This window comes from Mesoplodon mirus, assembly GCF_964341445.2.
Source record: "Mesoplodon mirus genome assembly, chromosome: 4".
Lineage (NCBI taxonomy): Eukaryota > Metazoa > Chordata > Mammalia > Artiodactyla > Ziphiidae > Mesoplodon > Mesoplodon mirus.
The window spans coordinates 38,665,406-38,687,514 of record NC_138979.1 but is presented as its reverse complement, the minus strand read 5'-3'; the positions used below and the strand labels follow the sequence as shown (position 1 = coordinate 38,687,514).

Sequence of the window (22,109 nt, the reverse complement as noted above, 5' to 3'; positions counted from 1 at the left end):
TCCAAGGGCCAAGCCCTGGCCCAGCCAGGAGAGTTGTGCCAGTGCATGCTCCCCCCACCCCAGGGACCCTGCACTCAGAGTTTTCTTCCCTCCTTGGCCATGCAAAACCTTTGACAAGCTAAGTGGGGTGGGGAGTGTTGGTTTTGGAGGACATGCATTAACGAGGCCTAAAAATGCCCCAAATCGAATTCCAAAGTGTATCCCTTCCTGGTAAGCAAGCTTCTCCCCCAGCACTGACCCCACCGCCCCACTTCCTATCACCCACAAAATAGCCAGACTACTTTGATCCAAGAAAACTAACTTGCAAAGAATACTACCTATGAAAAGTACCACATGAAAGAGATTTCAGGTCCAGGGTGTTAGGCAGATCGATGCCAACAGCTTGCCAATGTGGTCAGCGCACAGCTGTGCCTCTCCTGATTCTACCCTATAGATTTGTTCTAGGTGACATTTATCTACAATCACTCGCTGACCCAAGGGTGCTGTCTTTTTTATTATACCTTCCAATAACAGGCCTCTCAGCTCTAGCTCTATAGGGAGTACTTTCCCATGTTAAGGACCAAACACCTAACTGGATGGCCCTCCAGCTGTATGACAGCCTCCCTCCTCATTTCTGTCTTGGTGTATCTCCCGCTTAGAGGGGGTCACATGCAGCTGAGTGGTTAGGACAACCTTACCGGCAGTTTAGCCTTGAACTGCTCAATCTCTCCCAAAGAAAAGTTAAACCTCTCTCTCTCTCTGTGGCTATGTGCACCCAGGACTTATATTTGATTCGTGCTGTCTACCCCATTTGGAATTACCCCAGCATCTCTACTGAAGACCGTTTGGTTTCCCCTTAAAGTTATTTCCTCCTTTATCTGATGATGTTGGTGAAATTGACCTGGAATGAATGAAGCTCTAATTCCATGGTTCCTCTTCCCCACCTCTACCTACATTTCCTCTATCCCCAGAAATAAACATTTGAGACAAAGCATTGGTAGTAACAGAGCCAAGGGATTTGGAGCCAGAGTTGCTGGGTTAGGGTCCCATCCAGGCCACTTTCTAGCTCTGTGACCCTGATCAGTATTGGACCTTCGGTTTTCCTTTTTCTTTTTTTTTTTTTAACCCCTAAGATGAGAATAATTTTAATAAGAATGCCTGTCTCTAGATATTGAGAGAATCAAATAAAATAATGTTTTTCAAAGTGTTATGTTGAGCAGTCCCCTCCTGGGACCACACTTTGAGTAGTAAGTCTCTCTGGTATCCTGTGAGCTTCCAGACCCTGCACTGCTAAGCTTCCTCAACACCAGAGCCACGCCCACCATTGAAAGTGGGATAAAAGGTGGTCCAGTTCACCCTGAAGGTGACTCTTCAGCTCTTTTCCTGGTTGACTTAAGACCTGGGCATCCCTCTTCCAGGAAGACTTTGCCAGGATACCAGGGAGCATTGGCCTCCTACAGCATCCCTTAGGTAAACTCGAGGCTCTAAGCAGTGACCAGTCTTGCTCAAAGGCTCTCTGAAGCTGATGGCCCATTTCCCTACTGAGACTTCCATCAACACCTTAACAAATGCTTCCATCTGCTAACAGATAGTATTTCCCCGAAGGGCCACATGATGCATCACTGTGACTTCCCAACTTTTGCTATGCTCAAATTACTTTCACATGCAGAACCCCTTGCCTCATCCCAGACGTCTCCAGAAAGGAAGATGTTCTGAGCAGCAAGTGGTTGCCGTGAAAGTCATGCTTTGTTGTCCCCCTTCCTATTTGCTGGCTTTCAAGAGTATTTTACTGTCCCCCTTCCTCTCTCATTAATGCGGGGGTTGTGGCCACTTGTAGGAATACAGCATATGTAGGCAGCTCGGATTCTGTGAGACTGAGCACATCAGATTTTAACATTAACATTCGTGGTCTTCAGGCACCTGCTCCCAAAGGCGGCACCACCTTCCTGGCAAGGTCTGGCTTGGCCTGCCCCTGGCTAGTCTGTCCCTGGGCATGGAGGGGCAGTACCACGGCACGGCCAGCAGAGGGTGGTGGCAGCCCACGGTCAGAACCGACTCGCTGGGTCCCAACGCTATAGCTTCTTCCTCAGAAAGCCCCTGGGCTTTTAAGTCAAACCCTCCCTAAGCTAAGGCCCTAGCCCTGCTGCCTTTAGGAGGGACACCAGCATCCGTTTGGATTTGAGTAAGACAAAGCTGCCCCAAGAGCCTCCGCCTGCAGTTTTTCCCATATCCTTATCTCATTTATAAATTAGAGCTCCCACAAATCAGAGGGTGGGACTAGGAGGGCTCCTGGCAATTAGGGGCCAGGGGAAAGATGGGAGTCATCCAAGAGGAATCAGCCACTGTTTTCCTCAAATTTGGGACACAACTCTTTTACCAAACAATTATAAGTGTATCTTGAAAGTTAAAAAAAAATGCTCATTCCTTTAATTTTTAAAACTCAGCCTCATCCCTGCTCCCACTCCACCAACACCTGTACTGTCGACTCACCAATACCCTCTATCTTGGCAAACGCAAGTCCCCATTCTCTTATCACTTGCCCCCTCAGCGGCATGTTTGTGCCCTCACACTTGAAATACCTTCTTAGCTGCAGATGTTCTAGGAGATCTCTCGGGGTGAGGCTGCTGAGCCCCCTTCAACCATAGACCTCCACTCTTTTTAGGCTTAATACTAGAGTTCCATGTAAGGTTTGATTTGGAAAAGCTTCAAGTTTCAAAGGATTTAAAGAAGGGTTTGGGAGAAATCCTCACTGGTCAGCCACCCACAAGAATTTTCTATGATTCCTCCTCCAGCTCTGAAGTCGTATGTATATCATTTATGAACATAGATTGTTGACTGTGAATGTCATAGAGAAGGAAATTACTTGGGTGATGAGCATACACTGCAAACCCTAGAAATGAAAGAAAAGGTATAAGAAGTAAATGCATATATATGTACAGTCACATATATATGTACATGTACATAGCCACACTGGAAAACGAGAAAGAGAATTCAGTGGTTCAGAGAAATTCCTAAAGGAGTGAAAGCAGACTGCATTGGGTGGGACCCACAGCCCAGGAAACAGCTGAAGGTCCTGCTCCAAAAGGTGGGTGCAGCACCAAGGGTGCTTTATGCCCAGAAGGAGGCAAGAGCAGAGAAGTCTTGGGATGATTATCAGGGTACCTAGTGGAGGCAGCCAGGCCAGTTGACCCTCACCCACCACCATGAGCCAGACAACAGGAACAAGTGTCTGCCTCCACTGGGAAAGTCAGTGTAGGATCTTGGGAAAAGAATCTGTCAGTGCCTATAAGCCCCATGCCCAGAAGAAGCCAGGCCTTCCCCAAGACAGAGCAGCATGCCCAGCACACACTCAAAAGTCACCAGACACACTTGAGGAAAGCCAACTGCAGAGAAAGGAAAGCATTTATATTTGTCTAAATATGCAGAGCTTGAAAGTAGAAGTTCATTTCTATAAGGTGTCTTGAGACTGAAAACAAAGAAGAGTGTTCACTGTATAACTTGAGGACTGGGAGAGTGCTCAGAGAAGATACCATCTGTAAATCTATGTAAAACCATCCGTTGAGGCAAGGGGTCTGGAGGAGAGAGCTTTGGTGGAGAGACCCCACAGACAGAAGGAGGGGGACACAATTGCCACCCTTGAAGGAAGTCCAAGCTCCTGACTACCACTGCATACATCAGACTGCACCTGACTGAGGGGGACCAGACCACCCCAAAATGGAGCTACTTCAAGCCTGCTTCCACCCTGGAATTACACGTGGAAAACGTTTCACCTGCCTACCAGCCACCAAGATCACTATACTTGCCAGATCATTTTCACTTATATTCCCCCTCTCTTATCTTCTTTTTTATATTTTTAGGGGTGGGAGAGACTTTTAAAGCAGCCTCCTTGCCTATTTTCACAGACCCTAAATAGCAAAACTATTACAAAGAAAATCACTGAGAAGCTTGATTAGAGTCTTTGACACTCAACCCCACACAAATCTCTGTCCTAAAGCTTCAGAGGCAGTAGGAGTATAAATGCCCTCACTTCTTCTTGCTCAAGGGAATTCCCCTGCTTTTTTATTGCCCCCCCAGCTTGGGAGGAGGGTGACACCTGAGCTCACCCAAGCTTAGGAAGGTTCAGAGGAACCACAGTCACCCCAGGCAGCCCTTTCCCCAGCCTTCTGAGTCCAGGGCAGCTGAGGAGAGGCCCAGGGACACTAACTACAGGTCGGATGGCAGGGGATGTTCTCAGAAGGCTGTGTTCTCAGCTTGGGCCCGGGGACCAAAGAGCTGTTCAGCAACGACTTTGCCGTCATACTTGGGCAGTGTGCCCCCAAAGTCGGAGGGCAGGATGTCCTCGTTGAACTCCTGGTAGAAGCTGGAGAGGTCTTCTCCATGGACAAAGACCTGCAGGGAAGCAGAGGAGACAGAGCTGAGCAAGGGGGGTTCCCTTAGGATGAGGGCTGGGGGGAGAAGAGGGACAGGAGGACAAAGGCACACATGCCATCTCTGCCTGGTGATGGCCTTCTCAGAAGTCCTCCTTGTTGTGCTGTCTGTGGGATCCACTTGGTTCAGAACCTTGGTACAGAGCCTGAGGAGGGCTCAGGTGGGGTGTCCTCCTCCTCCACCATCATCCCTCTTGTCTCCTGAACCCTTTCCTGCTACAACCCCCTTCACTCACTCACACACCAGACGATCACCGGGCACCTTCCCTGCGTGGCCACGCACTCACCCTCTGGAGCAATTTGCTCTTCAAGAAGGGCTTGACCACGTTGTAGGTCGTGGTGAAGTACCACGGCTGGTGGATGAAGTGGATGGCTTTGAACCGGGCTGGGAAGGAATCCTGCAGGGACAGACAGCACCCCACCACACGGCCCCATGACCTCAGAGGTTCCCACTTACTCTCCCACTGCCTCTCCCCATGACAAGAGGACAGAGTTGTCAGCACTCGGTTGCCCCAGAGGATAGCCCACTGAAGGTTCCATCCCCAGGCCAGCAGCTGGGGAGACCTGGCTTCACTGCAGCTCCAAACTGAAGAAAGGATGCCCCAGAGGCCACACAACCCAGCCCTCATCCTGCGGATGCACAAAACCTTGTAATTAGGTGGAATAAGGAAATGAAATGGTAGCCTTGCTTAGTTTTCAGGTGACCAAGGTTTTTCAAATCCACTTGCCTGCTGAGCAGACTGCAAACTATTATAGAGCAGAGGTACACTATTGTCATGCCTCATTGTCCTTTGTCCCCTCCCATGACTCCCACCTCCCATCTCTCCTTTCCAAGGCAAAGCAGATTTAAGATTAGATTAGCTCTAAGAAAGGACTTCTGACACATCAGTATATAGGAGTGAGTTGTCAGGAGCATTAATGATACCTCTTTCTCAGGATAAATTCACATCCAGAGGGAGGCAGCATGACATATGTAGACAGAGAATGGAATTCTAGGTCAGAAGGTGTAGGTTCAAGTCCCGCCTCTGCCACTTGATAGCTGTGTGACCTTGAGAAGTCACTCAAATCTCTGAGCCTAGATTTCCAGGTTTGTAAAACGAAGCAGGGAAGCAGGGAGAGAATGCTTTTAAGGAGTTAGTGAATTAATGAATGTGAACACGTGGCAAACTGTTGATCACCACGAAGTGTTTGTGGCTGGGGCTGTGATTGTCATTGCTCTTTTGGGCACTAGGCGGCTGTCTTCTCAGGTCCCTGCCAGCATCATTAAACCGGGAAACCCGGCCCAGCCTCCCAGCCTTCCCACCCATAAGAGGCTCCTGCAGGACAGGGTTCTGTGGCCTCACCTGGAGCATGTCCACCATCTTCCTGAGATCTGAAGCCCGAAGTCCAGCAGCCTGCTGCATGGTAAAGCCCTTGAAGTTCTCAATGATGCAAAAGCCATTAATTTGAGTTTCCTCATTCTCCAGTAGCTTCTCCAGGATGAAACAGTATGCCTGCAAGATCTTGGGCACAACGTGAACAGGCTGTAAGATCCAACCCACAAAGACAGTTAAGACTCAAGGTCCTAACGGGAGAGCTAACTGGTATACCCCTTCCCAGAGGTAATTTGTCACAGGCTTTGAGCTGGGACAGTCCACCTCTGTGAATGTATGCCAAGAAAATAATCTTCAATGTCATATCCACGGTTAGATGCCAGAGTGTTTATCCTTGTACCCCTATAATAGTGGAACAACCTAAATGTCCAGCAATAAGGGACTGGTGAAATTATGGTGTATTCATGCCATGGAGTATTCTAGAACGGTGATATATAAGACTAATGATACAGAAAGATATCCATTCATGGTATATTATTGTAGAGTACAATCCCATTTTTATAAGAAAAAATGTGTATGTCTGTGTGCATATGCGTTCACATATGTTTCTAGGTTTCTAGAAAAAATAGGCTGGAAGGATGTCAGTGGTAGAAATCTCTGGGTGGTAGAATTGTGGATGATTTTAAATTTGTGATTTTTTTGGTATTTTCTAAAATGAGTAGATATCACTTATGTAACAAGAAAAAATATTTGTTAAGTCTCTTCCTTACCATACGTATGTATGCCTCAGTCCTAAAGCCAGTATCTTATTCAGTAGCAAACACTACAGGCATCCCTAATATGATCAGGAACAAGGTAAGCATGTTCAACTCTGTGTTGGAAGTAGTGGCCTATTCAACTATTCAACTCTGTGTTGGAAGTAGTAGCCAGTGCATCCAAGTTGTTTTTTTTAATCAAGGGTATAAGAACTAGAAGAGGAAAAGAAAAAATGTCCCCCATTTACAGATAATATGATAGTATTCTTAGAAAATCTGAGAGAGTCATTTATATGAGTAACATAAATAACAGAAGAATTCAGTAAAAATACCAGGATACGAAATTAACATATAAAACCAATAATCTTCATAGATACAAAAAATAACCAAGTAGGAGATATAATGGCAGAGAAAGTCCCACCTATAGCAACAATAAAATAAATACTTACTACAAATTTATTGACAAACATGCCTAAGGTTTGAAAACTTTAAAACACTCCTGGAAGCTCAAAATGTAAAAGGGAAGGCATCCCTTTTTTGTGGATAGTACCACTGGCCATGGATGTTGCATTCATAAAGATGCTGATTCTCTCCAAGTTTGTTATCTACATTAATGTTATACCAAGAAAAATCTCCTGACATTTCTCCTAGAGCTTAATAAATTAATTCTAAAGTTCATAAGGAAAGGTAAACATGCAAGAATAGCTAGAAAAGCCCTGAAAAAGAGGAGCATTAAGGACAGAACTGATCCCAACAGATATTAAACATTCTATACCATCTCTATAATTTAAACAGTGTGATATTGGAGCATGAAAAGACAGACCGATGGCACAGAATAGAAAGTCCAGAAATAGATCCAAACACATATGAAGATGCAGAATATGATAAAGATGGCATCTCAAGCCACTGGGGAAAACGATGGACTTTTAAATAAATGGTGTTGCGACTACTAGGCAGCATTTTCTAAAATGAGTTTGTACTTTTTTTTAAGGCCTGGTGGCACATGCCAAAGTTCTCCCAAGATAAACCCTAGTTCCCCCACTAGGACAGCTCTCTTAAAGGCCTGACAAGTGAAATCATATATATATATATGTATATATATATATATATATATATGGTCTGTGTCACTCTCAGCTTTCAGCATTTGGCAGGGCTGATCCCAGCTCATGGCCCACAGCTGTCACTCCCACTTGGCAGGGGTACCAGGGGGCAGCCGTGTACTGGCCAGTGGGCCCTGCCTTCAAAGCTGCTGGGTTTTCCAGCTGCCATGGCACATCCTAGGACTTCTCCTCCTGCCGGGAAAGGGCCTGGTGCCATGAGCTACTGGCCATTCCCCCACAAACCTCGCCTCCTGGGGAGCCAGGAATGAGGGTCCAGTAGAGGCCACGTTTGGAGGAGGGAGCCCAGCCCAGGGGTTGGGAGGGAGCCAGGCAAATCCCCACTGACCTCATCAAAGGTGATTTCTTCAGAGTCCCAGTTCTCAATATTGAAGAGCATGACCACTCGGCCATACTTGTCCCGACTGGAGAGTACACCAGGGTAGCCAGCCTCGACAGTGCAGCGGACAGCCTCCAGGGACAGGCTGTCGAAGAGCTCTGGGTACTGCAGCCGGAAGTTCACATAGCCTGGCAGAGGGGGAGCAGAAGAGGCCCCTCAGGGAGCCAGCACATCCTGGGGTGGCACATGGTGGGCATCCAGAGACCCACAGGCTCCTGCCTGGCTCCTCTACCTACAAGCTATGTGTAACCCAGCAGGACACTCAACCTTTCTGTGCCCCATATTACCTCTCCAAAAAATAGGATGATAATATTGGCCTATCTCACCAAATTGCTGTGGTAATCAAACAAGATTCCAGGTACGAACGAATGAGTAAACTGTAAAAACACAAGATGTAATCCTAAATCTAAGGACAATTACTATTTGGTATTTTTCTCTTTCCCAAGGGTAGAGGCACAGGTTTCTCAGTTGGGCACAGGTTTAGGTGAGTGGGGGGTGGGGTGGGGAAATGACCCCCAGATAAAACCCAAAGCAGGAAACAGAGGCCCTCTCTGACTCCAGCGGCACTCCCACCACCCACTAACCCCATCCTGACTCATCCTGAACAGGTCCCCACCTATCTGCGATCGTCTCTTCCACCAAACCCCAGAGGGACCAGGCCCAGAGGAGGTTTGGGGAGGCATTTGCCAAGGGAAAGCCACTGACCTCCTCGCTGCTCCTCCAACACTCCAGGCCTGTTCCCACCACCTAGTCTTTTTTTTTTTTTTTTTTTTTTTTTGCGGTACGCGGGCCTCTCACTGTTGTGGCCTCTCCCGTTGCGGAGCACAGGCTCCGGATGCGCAGGCTCAGCGGCCATGGCTCATGGGTCTAGCCGCTCCGCGGCATGTGGGATCTTCCCGGACCGGGGCACGAACCCATGTCCCCTGCATCGGCAGGCAGACTCTCAACCACTGCGCCACCAGGGAAGCCCCCACCACCTAGTCTTCATCTTGCTGTACCCTCTGCCCTACTGCTCTTTCCCCAGGCATCTCATTTCCTTCGAGTTTTTCTTTAAGAGTTCTCTTTGCACTGGAGCCTTCCTAGCCTCTTTACCTAAAACTCCGACCCCTCAGTCCTTTATATCCACCTTCTTTATTTTTCTCTGTATATTTTTATTCTATCTGTCTGGTTTATTATTTCCACCATTAGACTATAAGACCCACGAGGGCCGGCAGTTCTTGTCTGCTTTGTTCTCTGCCACATCCTTTGGCCTAAAACAGCGGTTGGCAAAGCAGAGAATTACCATTTGCGGAAGGAAGGAAGAAGTAAGGAGAATCATCAGGCTGCATAGGGCCTGCTCAGACACCCCTTCCCTCCACCAGCACCAAGGACTTGATTTCCTTAAGACACTGGTCTTCATACGTGGGCATGGCCAGGATGGTTCTGTCCTTGGGACTCACCCCCAGGGCTGGCACCATCTTCAATTCTACTATGCGTGAGGTTTGGGTACCTAAGGGGAGTCAAGCTCATACCCACCTTCCCTGCAGTGCTCCAGAGCCAAAACCTAGGCTGGGCGGGTGGGGAAGGGGAGAGCAGGGGTGAGAGAGGAAACTACCCCAATTTGGGCACCCAATCTGGGTGACTCAGTTCTGCTCATTGAGACTCAGGAGAGTGGAGAGGCGGGGCCAGACCTCTAGGAATCTGGTCCTGTCAGACTCATCCATTCATTGTCAGAGCTGAAAGGGATCTTGAAGGCTATTTAGTTCACACACCCATTTTACAGGGAAGGAAAAGGAGGCTCAGAGAGAGTGACTTGCACGGCACAGGGAATAGGAGGGAAGTGAAGGAGTCCGTCTCAGTGCCTCAGTGAGGGTCAATGCCCTCCTCGTGACCTTCCCCCCTTACCCCCTCACTCCCCACCCCCCGCAGCCTTCCCAGGGCCACCCATCCTGCGCAGGCCTCACCTCTGAGCAGCTCATAGGCTCGGCCCACGTGGAATTTGCGCGCGCGGATGAAACGCAGGAAGAAGGCGCTGTCCTTTCCCTGCACCCTCTCCGCCACAGCCACGGCCAGCTCCTGCCCGGAGGCTGCTTCCCCCTGCACCAGCTCCTGCAGCTCCCGAACCGCCTCCTCCCGGGTCTCCTCCCTCTCATTCAGCTCGTCCTTGGCCTGGAACAGGGGTGGGGTGCAGGCACGGGGTCAGGTAGGCGTGGGTGCGGGAGGCTCCTCCAGGTGCCAGACAGGCTGAGGGGCAGAGGGCGCGGCAGCTGGGGCCATCGCTGCTCTGCCCACAGGGGCAGCTTCTGCACTGGCAGCACCTCAGACTGCCAATTACATTTGGAGAAAATTAGGTCAAACTTTCATCCTGGGTGTGTTTGAGGAGACAGCCAGAGAGCTAAACATTTCTAATCACAACAGCCTACTGGAGCCCTGACTTAGCACACTGCTGAGTCCTTTAGATACATTATGTTTTTAAATCTTTGCCACAATCCGTCACAGGAAGGTTGTCATCTTATCCCCATTTCTCAGGGTGAGCAGACTGAGGCTGATAGAGGTCAAGGTATTCTTGACCAAGGTCACCCAGATAAAAAGGGGTGAAGCTGAAACTCTTACTCAGGTTGGACTTTTAATCGCTTCACTCTGCTGCCTCCCAGGCTCATTTCTGACCTTTCCAAAATCAAAGATACCCGGCAGTTGGCAGCCTGTCCTCTGCCTCCTGTTCCTCCCCTTGGCTGAGCCTGGAGAACTCCTCAGCGTTCCAGGGGCAGCTCTTTCCTTGGACGGCATGAGGGGGAAAGGCAGGTCTGGGGGACCTCAGAGCACTTTTCCCTTGAGACGCCCAGGGAGCAGAGATGGAAGCCAGGAGCCCGGGTCCAGCTTAACCCCAAGATAGCTCTGCCACCCTCCACAGAGCACAGTCTGATAAACTGAACTGGTCCAACAACTTCCTTTCATAGGTACAGAAAGCAAAACCCAAAGAGGGAAAGAAGTTCGCTCAAGGTCACACAGCAAGTTGGAAGTCGGTCTGGTATTAGAACTCAGGCCTTTTCCTGTCCAATGTGGGCAACAGTTGGATCCCTGTTCTCCAAGGCCATTGCAAACCAATGTGCCTCACATCTGAGTCTAGGATGATCCCTGGTCCAGAAGCCCTCGGTCTTGGCATTGGTTTCAGGGAACACTGTTGGTGCCATAGTCTTGGAATAGGCTGGCCTGGACACCCCAACTGCTGCCATGGCCCTGACCTTCAGAATAGTCCCTAGAACAAGCCAGTCCTTTAGGTCCAGAATGACCTGGAGAGCTGGTGCTGGACCCTTTCTACAGGAGAGAGGATGCTATCAACATTCCCCCTTGTTGCCTCTCTACCCTGTCCCTCTGCACACCCCGGGGTCACCTCACCTTCTGCAAGGTGTGGCGGGGCAGCTGGCTGCACTGGCCAAAGACAGGTCCATGGTCTTTGGTTGTAAGCCGCTCCAGTTGGGCACGGAGCTCCTGTTCCTCTTCAGGGACCATGCGGAATGTGCCCGCCTGGGCAGAGAGAAGTCGGGAAGAGACAGGAAAAGACCCCCAGCAACCTGAGCAAGCCAGTCAAATGGGTCTGCTCAGACCCTAAACTAGTGCTTTTGCCCAAGGTCACCGTTGAGCTTCCTCCCTTTGGGTGGGGTCAGGGACCGCAGAGAGGTTGCAGGGGTGAATGCCCATAACCCCGAGCAGACCAGATGACAGAGAAACAGGAAGGGAGAAAGGGAAGGAGGGATGGTGGATGGAGGGGAGCCCCAGGGCACAGGGGTACTCACCCCCTCTGACATGCTGCCTCTGGAAGACTCGGAGTGCTCGGAAAAAGAAAGACCCCGCTTCTTCTGTCCTGGCCTCTCCAGGCAGCCTCCTTCCTAGGAGAGGAAGTCAGGGCTGCAGTGGTATGGAGAAACCGTTCTGTTATTGTCTCAGAACAGTGGATCTCGTACTTTTGAGTGCATCAGAATCACGTGGGGCATTTGTTAGAAGTGCAGATGCCTGGGCCCTGCACCTGTGATTCTGACTCAGGAGGTCTGAACTGGGGCCCGGGCATCTATACTTTAAAACAGCACTCCCGGTGGCTCCGAAGAAGGTGGTTCTTGGGCTACACTTTGGGAAACACCCCTTTGAGAAGGAACACACACAAAAATACCTCAAACCTCAGTTCTTAAGATGAGTTGGCCCAGCCAGGGAAAAACTAGGATCAACCTCCATTCTCAGTTACATGATCACTGCAGGATAAGGCAATCCGCCCTCCCACTTGTGGCCCTCCTTTTCCAGCCCAAAGGGGCACCTCAGAAACTTCCCAGCCTAGTGGATGGCCCCGTTCCAGTGAATTAACTCTCCAGAGGGGTGATAGCTAGTTACATAACCATAACTGCGTGCGTGTTCTGTGCCTTGTGATGCGCTATTTTCAAATCCATTGTCCGGGAGCCAGCATTATTATTCCCATTCTACATGGGAGGAAACAGGCCCAGGAGAGTAAGTGACTTGGCCAAGGTCACACAGCCCGCAATAGCCAGGGATCGGGACTTAAGACCAAGCTGTGAACTTTCCATCAGCATCAAGAGGCAGCCTGTTGTGGCAAAAGTTAGACCTGGGTTCGAATTCTCGCTTCCATTTGCAAGCTTTGTGATTTAACCTGTATCTTGGCTGTCCCCTGTAAAAGGGAGATGGAAGTTTATGAGGATTTAATTAAATAATGAACACAGAAGCAGTGCCTGCCCACCAGAACCAATTTCATCCACTTCACACATGACAGCACACTGAGTATTTTTGGAGACAACTCTTCTATTTCCAGATTTTCTCCTCTCCTACCTAAATGTCCCCAGACCCGTCACCACCCTGCTCCTGCCTCTGACCAGCTTTCCGTTGGTCAGTTCTGTCATCTGTTCACTGTTGATTAGTAAGCAGAGGTGGGACTTGAACCTATGTCTGCCTGAGACCAAGACTTGCTTTGACACCTAGAGCCAAGACATCTCCAGGCAAACTCCCTAGGAGAGCTGGTGTCACAGAAAACCCTTTAGGGTCAGAGAGAACCAGGTTTGAATCAGGCTTTGGCATTTACCACCCATATGAGCTAGGGTGGTAGGTTAGTTAACCTTTCTGAGCCTCAGTTTCCTCATCTGCAAATTGGGGATAATAACCACACCTACCAAATAGAGTTGTAATGAAGATCCTATCATTTCTGTAGGGTATCTAGCACAGTGTTTTGCTCTAAAACATAGTTCCCCTTCCCTTTCTTAGCATTATATTGATCATTACCCCAACTTGCACAGAGAAACCTAGAGGATGCCAGGGAATATCTGAGGATCTCCCATTTCCTGCCTCTCCCACTCCACAGACCCAGCAGGGCAGGGAGGTTCTGGGGGCTGTCATCCACCAACAGGAATAAAATCTAAGTCAGCTTTCTAGCAGGTAGACTTCCAAATATACAGGCATATATACAAGACAGACTGAAATACAGACAAAGTCCCTTGGATTTTGCTGGAACAGAAAGGGAGGGGCTGACAGAACTCCCTGAGCAAAGGGCTCAGACAGGAGAGACAGTGGCTAGACACCCCCAGCCAGTTAGGCAGCTCATCAGGACAAGATCCTAGATCTTAGAAATGGAGGGTTAAAGTCAGTACAGCAACTCTTTTTAAAATATGCCCAATCTACTAACTCTGATTTTTTAAATATTGATTTATGAGCTGTATACAAGAAAATATACCCACCCCTCACTCCATGTGGAGGCTGTTCCCTGCCATCTAGGGTTGCCAGTTAAAATACAGAATGCCCAATTACATGTGAGTTTCAGATGAGCAAAAGTTTTTTTGAAGTGTTTAAGTATGTGCCATACAAATTTGGGACATACTTATATTAAAAAAGTATTTGTTGTTCATCTGAAATTCACATTTGACTGGGTGTCCTATATTTTTATTTGCTACGTCTGCCATCAGGTTGGTCTGGCTCAACCTGAAAAATGGCTGGCTGGTTTCAGTTTTTGAGCAGCCTGAGATGTGGTCTCCCCACTGCTGACTCCTCACCCTAGTCCTGGGCTTCCTGGCCCAGCCAGGCCCCTGCTACTGACTTACCTGCCAAGTCAGCAGCTCCTCCTTGGGACACCTGGTGCCTGTGTCCTCCAGGGCCTGGAGGTTGCCTCCTCTGGGGGCGTGGTCCAGTCAGCAGGTTGGAATTAGTGTGTCACAAGGAACTTCTCACGGCCCACAGTTTCCCGTTAAATCAGGCTCACAGGGAGGCCCAGATTGGGGCAAGTGATGCACCAGGGGGGAGCGGGGATCAGCCTGGGCCTGGCTGGAGCCACCTCAAAGCCCTCCTTTGTGTGCGTCTGCTCCAGAGTTCCTGCTCAGCCATGTGGAAGCCGGGCTGTGGGGATGGGATCTGGGCCAGCCCCATACGCTTCTCCCCGTCTTCTCTCTCATCGCAGGGAGGTCTGAGAAAGCACACCCCTGGGTAAGACATGCTCAAGATGGAGGGAAATTTTAAATGTGATTGTAGATGAAATGGCAGCTGTGGAGAATCCTGGCCTGTCACCCTCTCCCTGAGCCCAGCAGGGCCTGGCGTGGTCGGGCAGTGAGTGAGGCCAGCTGGGAAATGTAGCTGGTTAAGATTGAGTGCGGAAAGGACAAGACAGGCTGACCCACTTTTAGGCTGTGGGGCGCAGTGATAGGAGCCTGCTTGGGCACCAGACTGCCCACTTTTATATCCTAACTCTGTCACCTTCTAGCTGTGAGACGTGACTTCACAACTCAGTGACTCCGTTTCCTCCTCTGAGAAGTGGGAATAATGAGAGGAAGTCCTATCTCCCAGCATCTCAGATGGGACTGTATTTTGTTGTTTGTTGTTGTTTATTTTTGTTTTGGTTTTTTTTTTGGCCTCACCGCGTGGCAAATTGGGATCTTAGTTCCCTGACCAGGGATCAAACCTGAGCCCCCTGCAGTGGAAGCATGGAGTCTTAACCACTGGACCGCCAGGGAAGTCCCAGAATGTGACTGTATTCGGAGATAGGGTCTTCAAGAGGTAATTAAGGTAAAATGAGGTCATCAGGGTGGGCCCTGATCCAATATGACTGGTATCCTTATAAGAAGAGGGAATTTGGACACAGACAGTTACAGAGGGAAGACGATGTGAAGACACAGGAAGAAGGCACCGTCTACAAGCCAAGGAGAAGGGTCTCAGAAGAAAGCAGCCCTGCTGACACCTTTACCTTGGACTTCTAGCCTTCAGAATTGTGAGAAAATGAATTTCTGTTGTTTAAGCCACTCAGTCTGTAGTACCTTGTTACAGCAGCTTTAGCAAACTGATGTAAGCGTGCTGTTGGATTTTTTTCCCAGGTATTTCACAGAATGTGAGGCTCATGGGAGATAATGGAGGTGGAGGTGAGGGCTCAGGCTCCCCACAGGAAGGAACTATGGAGGCCCCAGAAGAGGCTTTGTCAAGCTGGGCGATGGACTCTAGCACAAAGAACGCTCCTGTGCACCGAGAACACCTTCGAGTTGATGGCACAGCCCCTACGGAAGTGAGCTACTGTTCCCAGAGATTTTCAGGATGCTGGCAGGCCGCGAGGCCCTGTTTAAGGAGCAGAGCTTTCTATGACATTCCTCTGCTCACAGCTTTTCTCTGCCTCTGCCCTGCCCTTCCCCCCTCCCAAGAGTCACGTTCATGTCCAGTCTCTCTGGCTGGAACAATAGTGCCAGTGTGTGAGCGGAGACGCTGCCCTCATTGGCCCAGACACCTGTGCAGGCCACATTGGCAGACTATGTGGGCTCCCTGGCTCTCTCTGCCAGGCTGGAGGTAGGGAGGGAGGGGGCTTGCATTTGCTGTGCCCCCCATTCTGTACAGTGGCAAGAGCCTTACCAGTGTTATCTCATCCAGTCCTTTCAGATGTGAAGTAGAGAGTAAATTCCCCCTTTCCAGAGAATAGGGAACTGGAGTCAGAGAGGTGAGGAGACCTGCCCAAAGCCACACAGCTGGTAAAGAGTCAAGTCCTGGTCTCTCTAAAGCCCTCTCATTATTCAATGCACAAGTCTGCCCCCTTCTCCAGAAGCAAGAGCGACACAGGTGTGACTGCCCAGGGAAGTCACACCTGCCCCTTGGCTGCTGGGGAAGGTGACATTGCCTCACCTTCCTGGGAGCAGCTTCAGGGGGCAAGAGTCTGGTCATTGCCATTCCCTCTTGGCCAGTACTAATACTCCTGGGCCAGGGAGGACCCCAAGGGTTGCCTGGGCCTCAACCCCTCCTTTGAGAGATGGGAAAACCCAAGTCAAGGAACATTCTGCATCTTCCTTAAAATTACACAATGGTATTGAGTGTCCCGACTAGCATGGGCTGACCCACAGGGCTGGCAGCCACCTCGTGCTCTAAAAAGCTCCAGTTCCTCTGGGAGGCATGCTCATTCCATGAAAAAGAGTCTTCCGTGTGGCAGTGGGGGAGTGAGAGGTGTCAGAGATTAAAGTAATGAGGAGTAGAACAATAAAATCAATCTGTATGCTTGTTGAAAGAGTATTTTCTAACTAAATAGGTTTAACAATATGAGGAAAAACCAGTTGGCGCTTTCAGATGGGAAGTTGGCTTTAGCTCCCCACCACTAAAGAAAAAGATGTAAGTGTTTGCTATGGACTGAATGTGTCTCCCACCAGATTCTTATGTCGAAGCCCTAACCACCAATGTGTTGGTATTAAGAGGTGGGTCTTCTGGAAGGTGACTAGATTTAGATAAGGTCATGAGGGTGGGGTCCTCATGATGGAATTAGTGCCATTATTAGAAGAGGAAGAGACACCAGACTCTCTCCACATGAACACATGGAGAAAGGCCTCATGAGCACACAATGAGAAATCTGGCCATCTGCAAGCCTGGAAGAGGGTCCTGACCATGCTAGTCACCTGATCTTGTGCTTCCAGTCTCCAGAACTGTGAGAAAATAAGTGTCTCTTGTTTAAACCACCCAGTCTATGGTATATTTTTATGGCAGTATTTATAGGAAGGAAGCCGTAGAAAGGGAGAGGTTAAAGACTAAGGTCAGAGAGGGGTAAGTGATAGTAAGTAAGGTTCTTGGTGAGAAGATGGAACAGAGAGGGAGTCATTGCTCCAGAAGAAGTACCAGCCTTGGCTGGGTTGGTCGAACACTCTCCCATTGCTACAGAAAGCTAAAGAGAAGAATTTGTGCAGATGACAGTGAGTTTAAAGGTTTGGTGTAAAGTTAAGGTCATCTGCTGTGAGTAAAGGAGGAGATAGGAAAGTTTGAAATAATTCTCATGAAGAAAAAAAAAGGTTAAACTTACTAGAGAAGATTGGCTGTGTTGAAGGCTTGAGATTGGTTACAATGACTTCTTTTTTTCAAACTGAAGTATAGTAGATTTACTATGTTGTATTAGTTTCAGGTGTATAGCACAGGGATTCAGTTATATATATCAATATATTATATATAATATATATATTATATATGTATTATTTTTCAGATTCTTTTCTCTTATAAGTTATTACAAAATATTGAGTATAGTTCCCTGTGCTATACAGTAGGTCCCTTTGGTTATCTATTTTATATATAACAGTGGGTATATGTTAATTCCAAACTCCTAATTTATCCCTCCTGCATCTTTCCCCTTTGGTAACCATAAGTTTGTTTTCTATGTCTATGGATCTATTTTTGTTTTGTAAATAAGTTCATTTGTGTCTTTTTTTTTTTAGATGCCACATATGAGTGGTATCTTATGATATTTGTCTTTCTCTGTCTGGCTTACTTCACTTAGTATGATAATCTCTAGGTCCATCCACGTCGCTGCAAATGATATTATTTCATTCTTTTTTTAATGGCTGGGTAATATTCCACTGTGTGTGTGTATATATACATATATATATATATATATATATATATATATATATATATATATATATACCATATCTTCTTTATCCATTCATCTGTCGATGGACATTTAGGTTGCTTCCATGTCTTGGCTATTGTAAATAGTGCTGCAGTGAACATTGGGGTACATGTATCTTTTTTTTTAAACATCTTTATTGGAGTATAACTGCTTTACAATGGTGTGTTAGTTTCTGCTGTATAACAAAGTGAATCAGCTATACATATACATACATCCCCATATCTCCTCCCTCTGTCTCTCCCTCCCACCCTCCCTATCCCATCCCTCTAGGGGGACAAAAAGCACAGAACTGATCTCCCTGTGCTATACGGCTGCTTCCCACTAGCTATCTATTTTACATTTGATAGTGTATATATGTCCATGCCACTCTCTCACTTCGTCCCAGCTTAACCATCCCCCTCCCCATGTCCTTAAGTCCATTCTCTATGTCTGTGTCTTTACTCCTGTCCTGCCCCTAGCTTCTTCAGAACCTTTTTTTTTTTTTTTAGATTCCATATATATGTGTTAGCATACGGTATTTGTTTTTCTCTTTCTGACTTACTTCACTCTGTATGACAGTCTCTAGGTCCAACCACCTCACTACAAATAACTCAGTTTCATTTCTTTTTATGGCTGAGTAATATTTCATTGTATACATGTGCCACATCTTCTTTATCCATTCCTCTGTCAATGGACACTTAGGTTGCTTCCATGTCCTGGCTATTGTAAATAGAGCTGCAGTGAACATTTTGGTACATGACTCTTTTTGAATTATGGTTTTCTCAGGGTATATGCCCAGTAGTGGGATTGCTGGGTCATATGGTAGTTCTATTTTTAGTTTTTTGAGGAACTTCCATACTGTTCTCCATAGTGGTTGTATCAATTTACATTCCCACCAACAGTGCAAGAGGGTTCCCTTTTCTCCACACCCTCTCCAGCATTTATTGTTTGTAGATTTTTTGATGATGGCCATTCTGACCAGTGTCAGGTGATTCCTCATTGTAGTTTTGATTTGCATTTCTCTAATGATTAGTGATGTTGAGCATCCTTTCATGTGTTTGTTGGCTATCTGTATATCTTCTTTGGAGAAATGTCTATTTAGGTCTTCTGCCCATTTTTGGATTGGGTTGTTTGTTTTTTTGATATTGAGCTGCAGGAGCTGCTTGTATATTTTGGAGATTAATCCTTTGTCAGTTGCTTCATTTACAAATATTTTCTCCCATTCTGAGGGTTGCCTTTTTGTCTTGTTTATGGCTTCCTTTGCTGTGCAAAAGCTTTTAAGTTTCATTAGGTCCCATTTGTTTATTTTTGTTTTTATTTCCATTTCTCTAGGAGGTGGCTCAAAAAGGATCTTGCTGTGATTTATGTCATGGAGTGTTCTGCCTATATTTTCCTCTAAGAGTTTTATAGTGTATGGCCTTACATTTAGGTCTTTAATCCATTTTGAGTTTATTTTTGTGTATGGTGTTAAGAAATGTTCTAATTTCGTTCTTTTACATGTAGCTGTCCAGTTTTCCCAGCACCAATTATTGAAGAGGCTGTCTTTTCTCCATTGTATATTCTTGCCTCCTTTATCAAAGATAAGGTGACCATATGTGTGTGGGTTTATCTCTGGGCTTTCTATCCTGTTCCATTGATCTATATTTCTGTTTTTGTGCTAGTACCATACTGTCTTGATTACTGTAGCTTTGTAGTATAGTCTGAAGTCAGGGAGCCTGATTCCTCCAGCTCTGTTTTTCTTTCTCAAGATTGCTTTGGCTTTTCAGGGTCTTTTGTGTTTCCATACAAATTGTGAAATTTTTTGCTCTAGTTCTGTGAAAAAATGCCATTAGTAGCTTGATAGGGATTTCATTGAATCTGTAGATTGCTTTATGTAGTATAGTCATTTTCACATGTTGATTTTTCCAATCCAAGAACATGGTATATCTCTCCATCTATTTGTATCATCTTTAATTTCTTTCATCAGTGTCTTACAGTTTTCTGCATACAGGTCTTTTGTCTCCTTAGGTAGGTTTATTCCTAGGTGTTTTATTCTTTTTGTTGCAATGGTAAATGGGATTGTTTCCTTAATTTCTCTTTCAGATTTTTCATCCTTAGTCTATAGGAATGCAAAAGATTTCTGTGCATTATTTTGTATCCTGCTACTGTACCAAATTCATTGGTTAGCTCTAGTAGTTTTCTGGTAGAATCTTTAGGATTTTCTGTGTATAGTATCATGTCATCTGCAAACAGTGACAGTTTTACTTCTTCTTTTCCAATTTGGATTCCTTCTATTTCTTTTTCTTCTCTGATTGCTGTGGCTGAAACTTTCAAAACTATGTTGAATAATAGTGGTGAGAGTGGGTAACCTTGTCTTGTTGCTCACCTTAGTGGAAATGGTTTCAGTTTTTCACCATTGAGAACGATGTTAACTGTGGGTTTGTCATATATGGCTTTTATTATGTTGAGGTAAGTTCCCTCTGTGCCTGCTTTCTGGAGAGTTTTTGTCATAAATGGGTGTTGAATTTTGTCAAAAGCTTTTTCTGCATCTACTGAGATGATCATATGGTTTTTCTCCTTCAATTTGTTAATATGGTGTATCACATTGATTGATTTGTGTATACTGAAGAATCCTTGCATTCCTAGGATAAACCTCACTTGATCATGTTGTATGATCCTTTTAGTGTGCTGTCGGATTCTGTTTGCTAGTATTTTGTTGAGGATTTTTGCATCTATGTTCATCAGTGACATTGGCCTGTAGTTTTCTTTTTCTGTGGCATCTTTGTCTGGTTTTGGTATCAGGGTGATGGTGGCCTCGTAGAATGAGTTTGGGAGTGTTCCTCCCTCTGCTATATTTTGGAAGAGTTTGAGAAGGATAGGTGTTAGTTCTTCTCTAAATGTTTGATAGAATTTGCCTGTGAAGCCATCTCGTCCTGGGCTTTTGTTTGTTGGAAGATTTTTAATCACAGTTTCAATTTCAGTGCTTGTGATTGGTCTGTTTATATTTTCTGTTTCTTCCTGGTTCAGTCTCAGAAGGTTGTGCTTTTCTAAGAATTTGTCCATTTCTTCCAGGTTGTCCACTTTATTGGCATAGAGTTGCTTGTAGTAATCTCTCATGATCTTTTGTATTTCTGCAGTGTCAGTCGTTACTTCTCCCTTTTCATTTCTAATGCTCTTGATTTGAGTCTTCTCCCTTTTTTTCTTGATGAGTCTGGCTAACGGTTTATCAATTTTGTTTATCTTTTCAAAGAACCAGCTTTTAGTTTTATTGATCTTTGCTATCATTTCCTTCATTTATTTCTGATCTGATCTTTATGATTTCTTTCCTTCTGCTAACTTTGGGGTTTTTTTTGTTCTTCTTTCTCTAATTGCTTTTGGTGTAAGGTTAGGTTGTTTATTTGAGATGTTTCTTGTTTCTTGTTTCTTGAGGCAGGATTGTATTGCTATAAACTTCCCTCTTAGAACTGCTTTTGCTGCGTCCCATAGGTTTTGGGTCGTCATGTTTCGTTGTCATTTGTTTCTAGGTATTTTTTGATTTCCTCTTTGATTTCTTCATTGATCTCTTGGTTATTTAGTAGTGTATTGTTTAGCCTCCATGTGTTTATATTTTTTACAGATTTTTTTCCTGTAATTGATATTAGTCTCATAGCGTTGTGGTCGGAAAAGATACTTGATACAATTTCACACTTCTTAAATTTACCAAGGCTTGATTTGTGACCCAAGATATGATCTATCCTGGAGAATGTTCCATGAGCATTTGAGAAGAAAGTGTAATCTGCTGCTTTTGGAATGTCCCATAAATATCGATTAAGTCCATCTTGTTTAATGTATCATTTAAAGCTTGTGTTTCCTTATTTATTTTCATTTTGGATGATCTGTCCATTGGTGAAAATGGGGTGTTAAAGTCCCCTACTATGATTGTGTTACTGTCAATTTCCCCTTTTATGGCTCTTAGCATTTGCCTTATGTATTGAGGTGCTCCTATGTTGGGTGCATAAATATTTACAATTGTTATATCTTCTTCTTGGATTGATCCCTTGATCATTATGTAGTGTTCTTCTTTGTCTCTTGTAATAGCCTTTTTTTAAAAGTCTATTTTGTCTGATATGAGAATTGCTACTCCAGCTATTTCCATTTGCATGGAATATCTTTTTCCATCCCCTCACTTTCAGTCTGTGTGTGTCCCTAGGTCTGAAGTGGGTCTCCTGTAGACAGTATATGTATGGGTCTTGTTTTTGTATCCATTCAGCCAGTCTATGTCTTTTGGTGGGAGCATTTAATCCATTTACATTTAAGGTAGTTATCA

The 22,109-nt window shown here is 46.2% G+C and overlaps 1 protein-coding gene across 1 annotated transcript; it reads right to left on the bottom strand.

Annotated features, from left to right (window-relative positions):
- Positions 1-4,209: 4,209 nt before the first annotated feature.
- Positions 4,210-17,098, bottom strand: RLBP1 (retinaldehyde binding protein 1; the record flags this gene model as incomplete). Its single annotated transcript, XM_082618726.1, has 10 exons — positions 4,210-4,368; positions 4,694-4,804; positions 5,750-5,908; positions 7,921-8,099; positions 9,915-10,119; positions 11,347-11,475; positions 11,745-11,837; positions 14,040-14,109; positions 15,251-15,437; positions 17,065-17,098. 10 exons carry the CDS (start codon positions 17,096-17,098, stop codon positions 4,210-4,212), a joined length of 1,326 nt encoding a protein of 441 aa, XP_082474852.1.
- Positions 17,099-22,109: the final 5,011 nt, after the last annotated feature.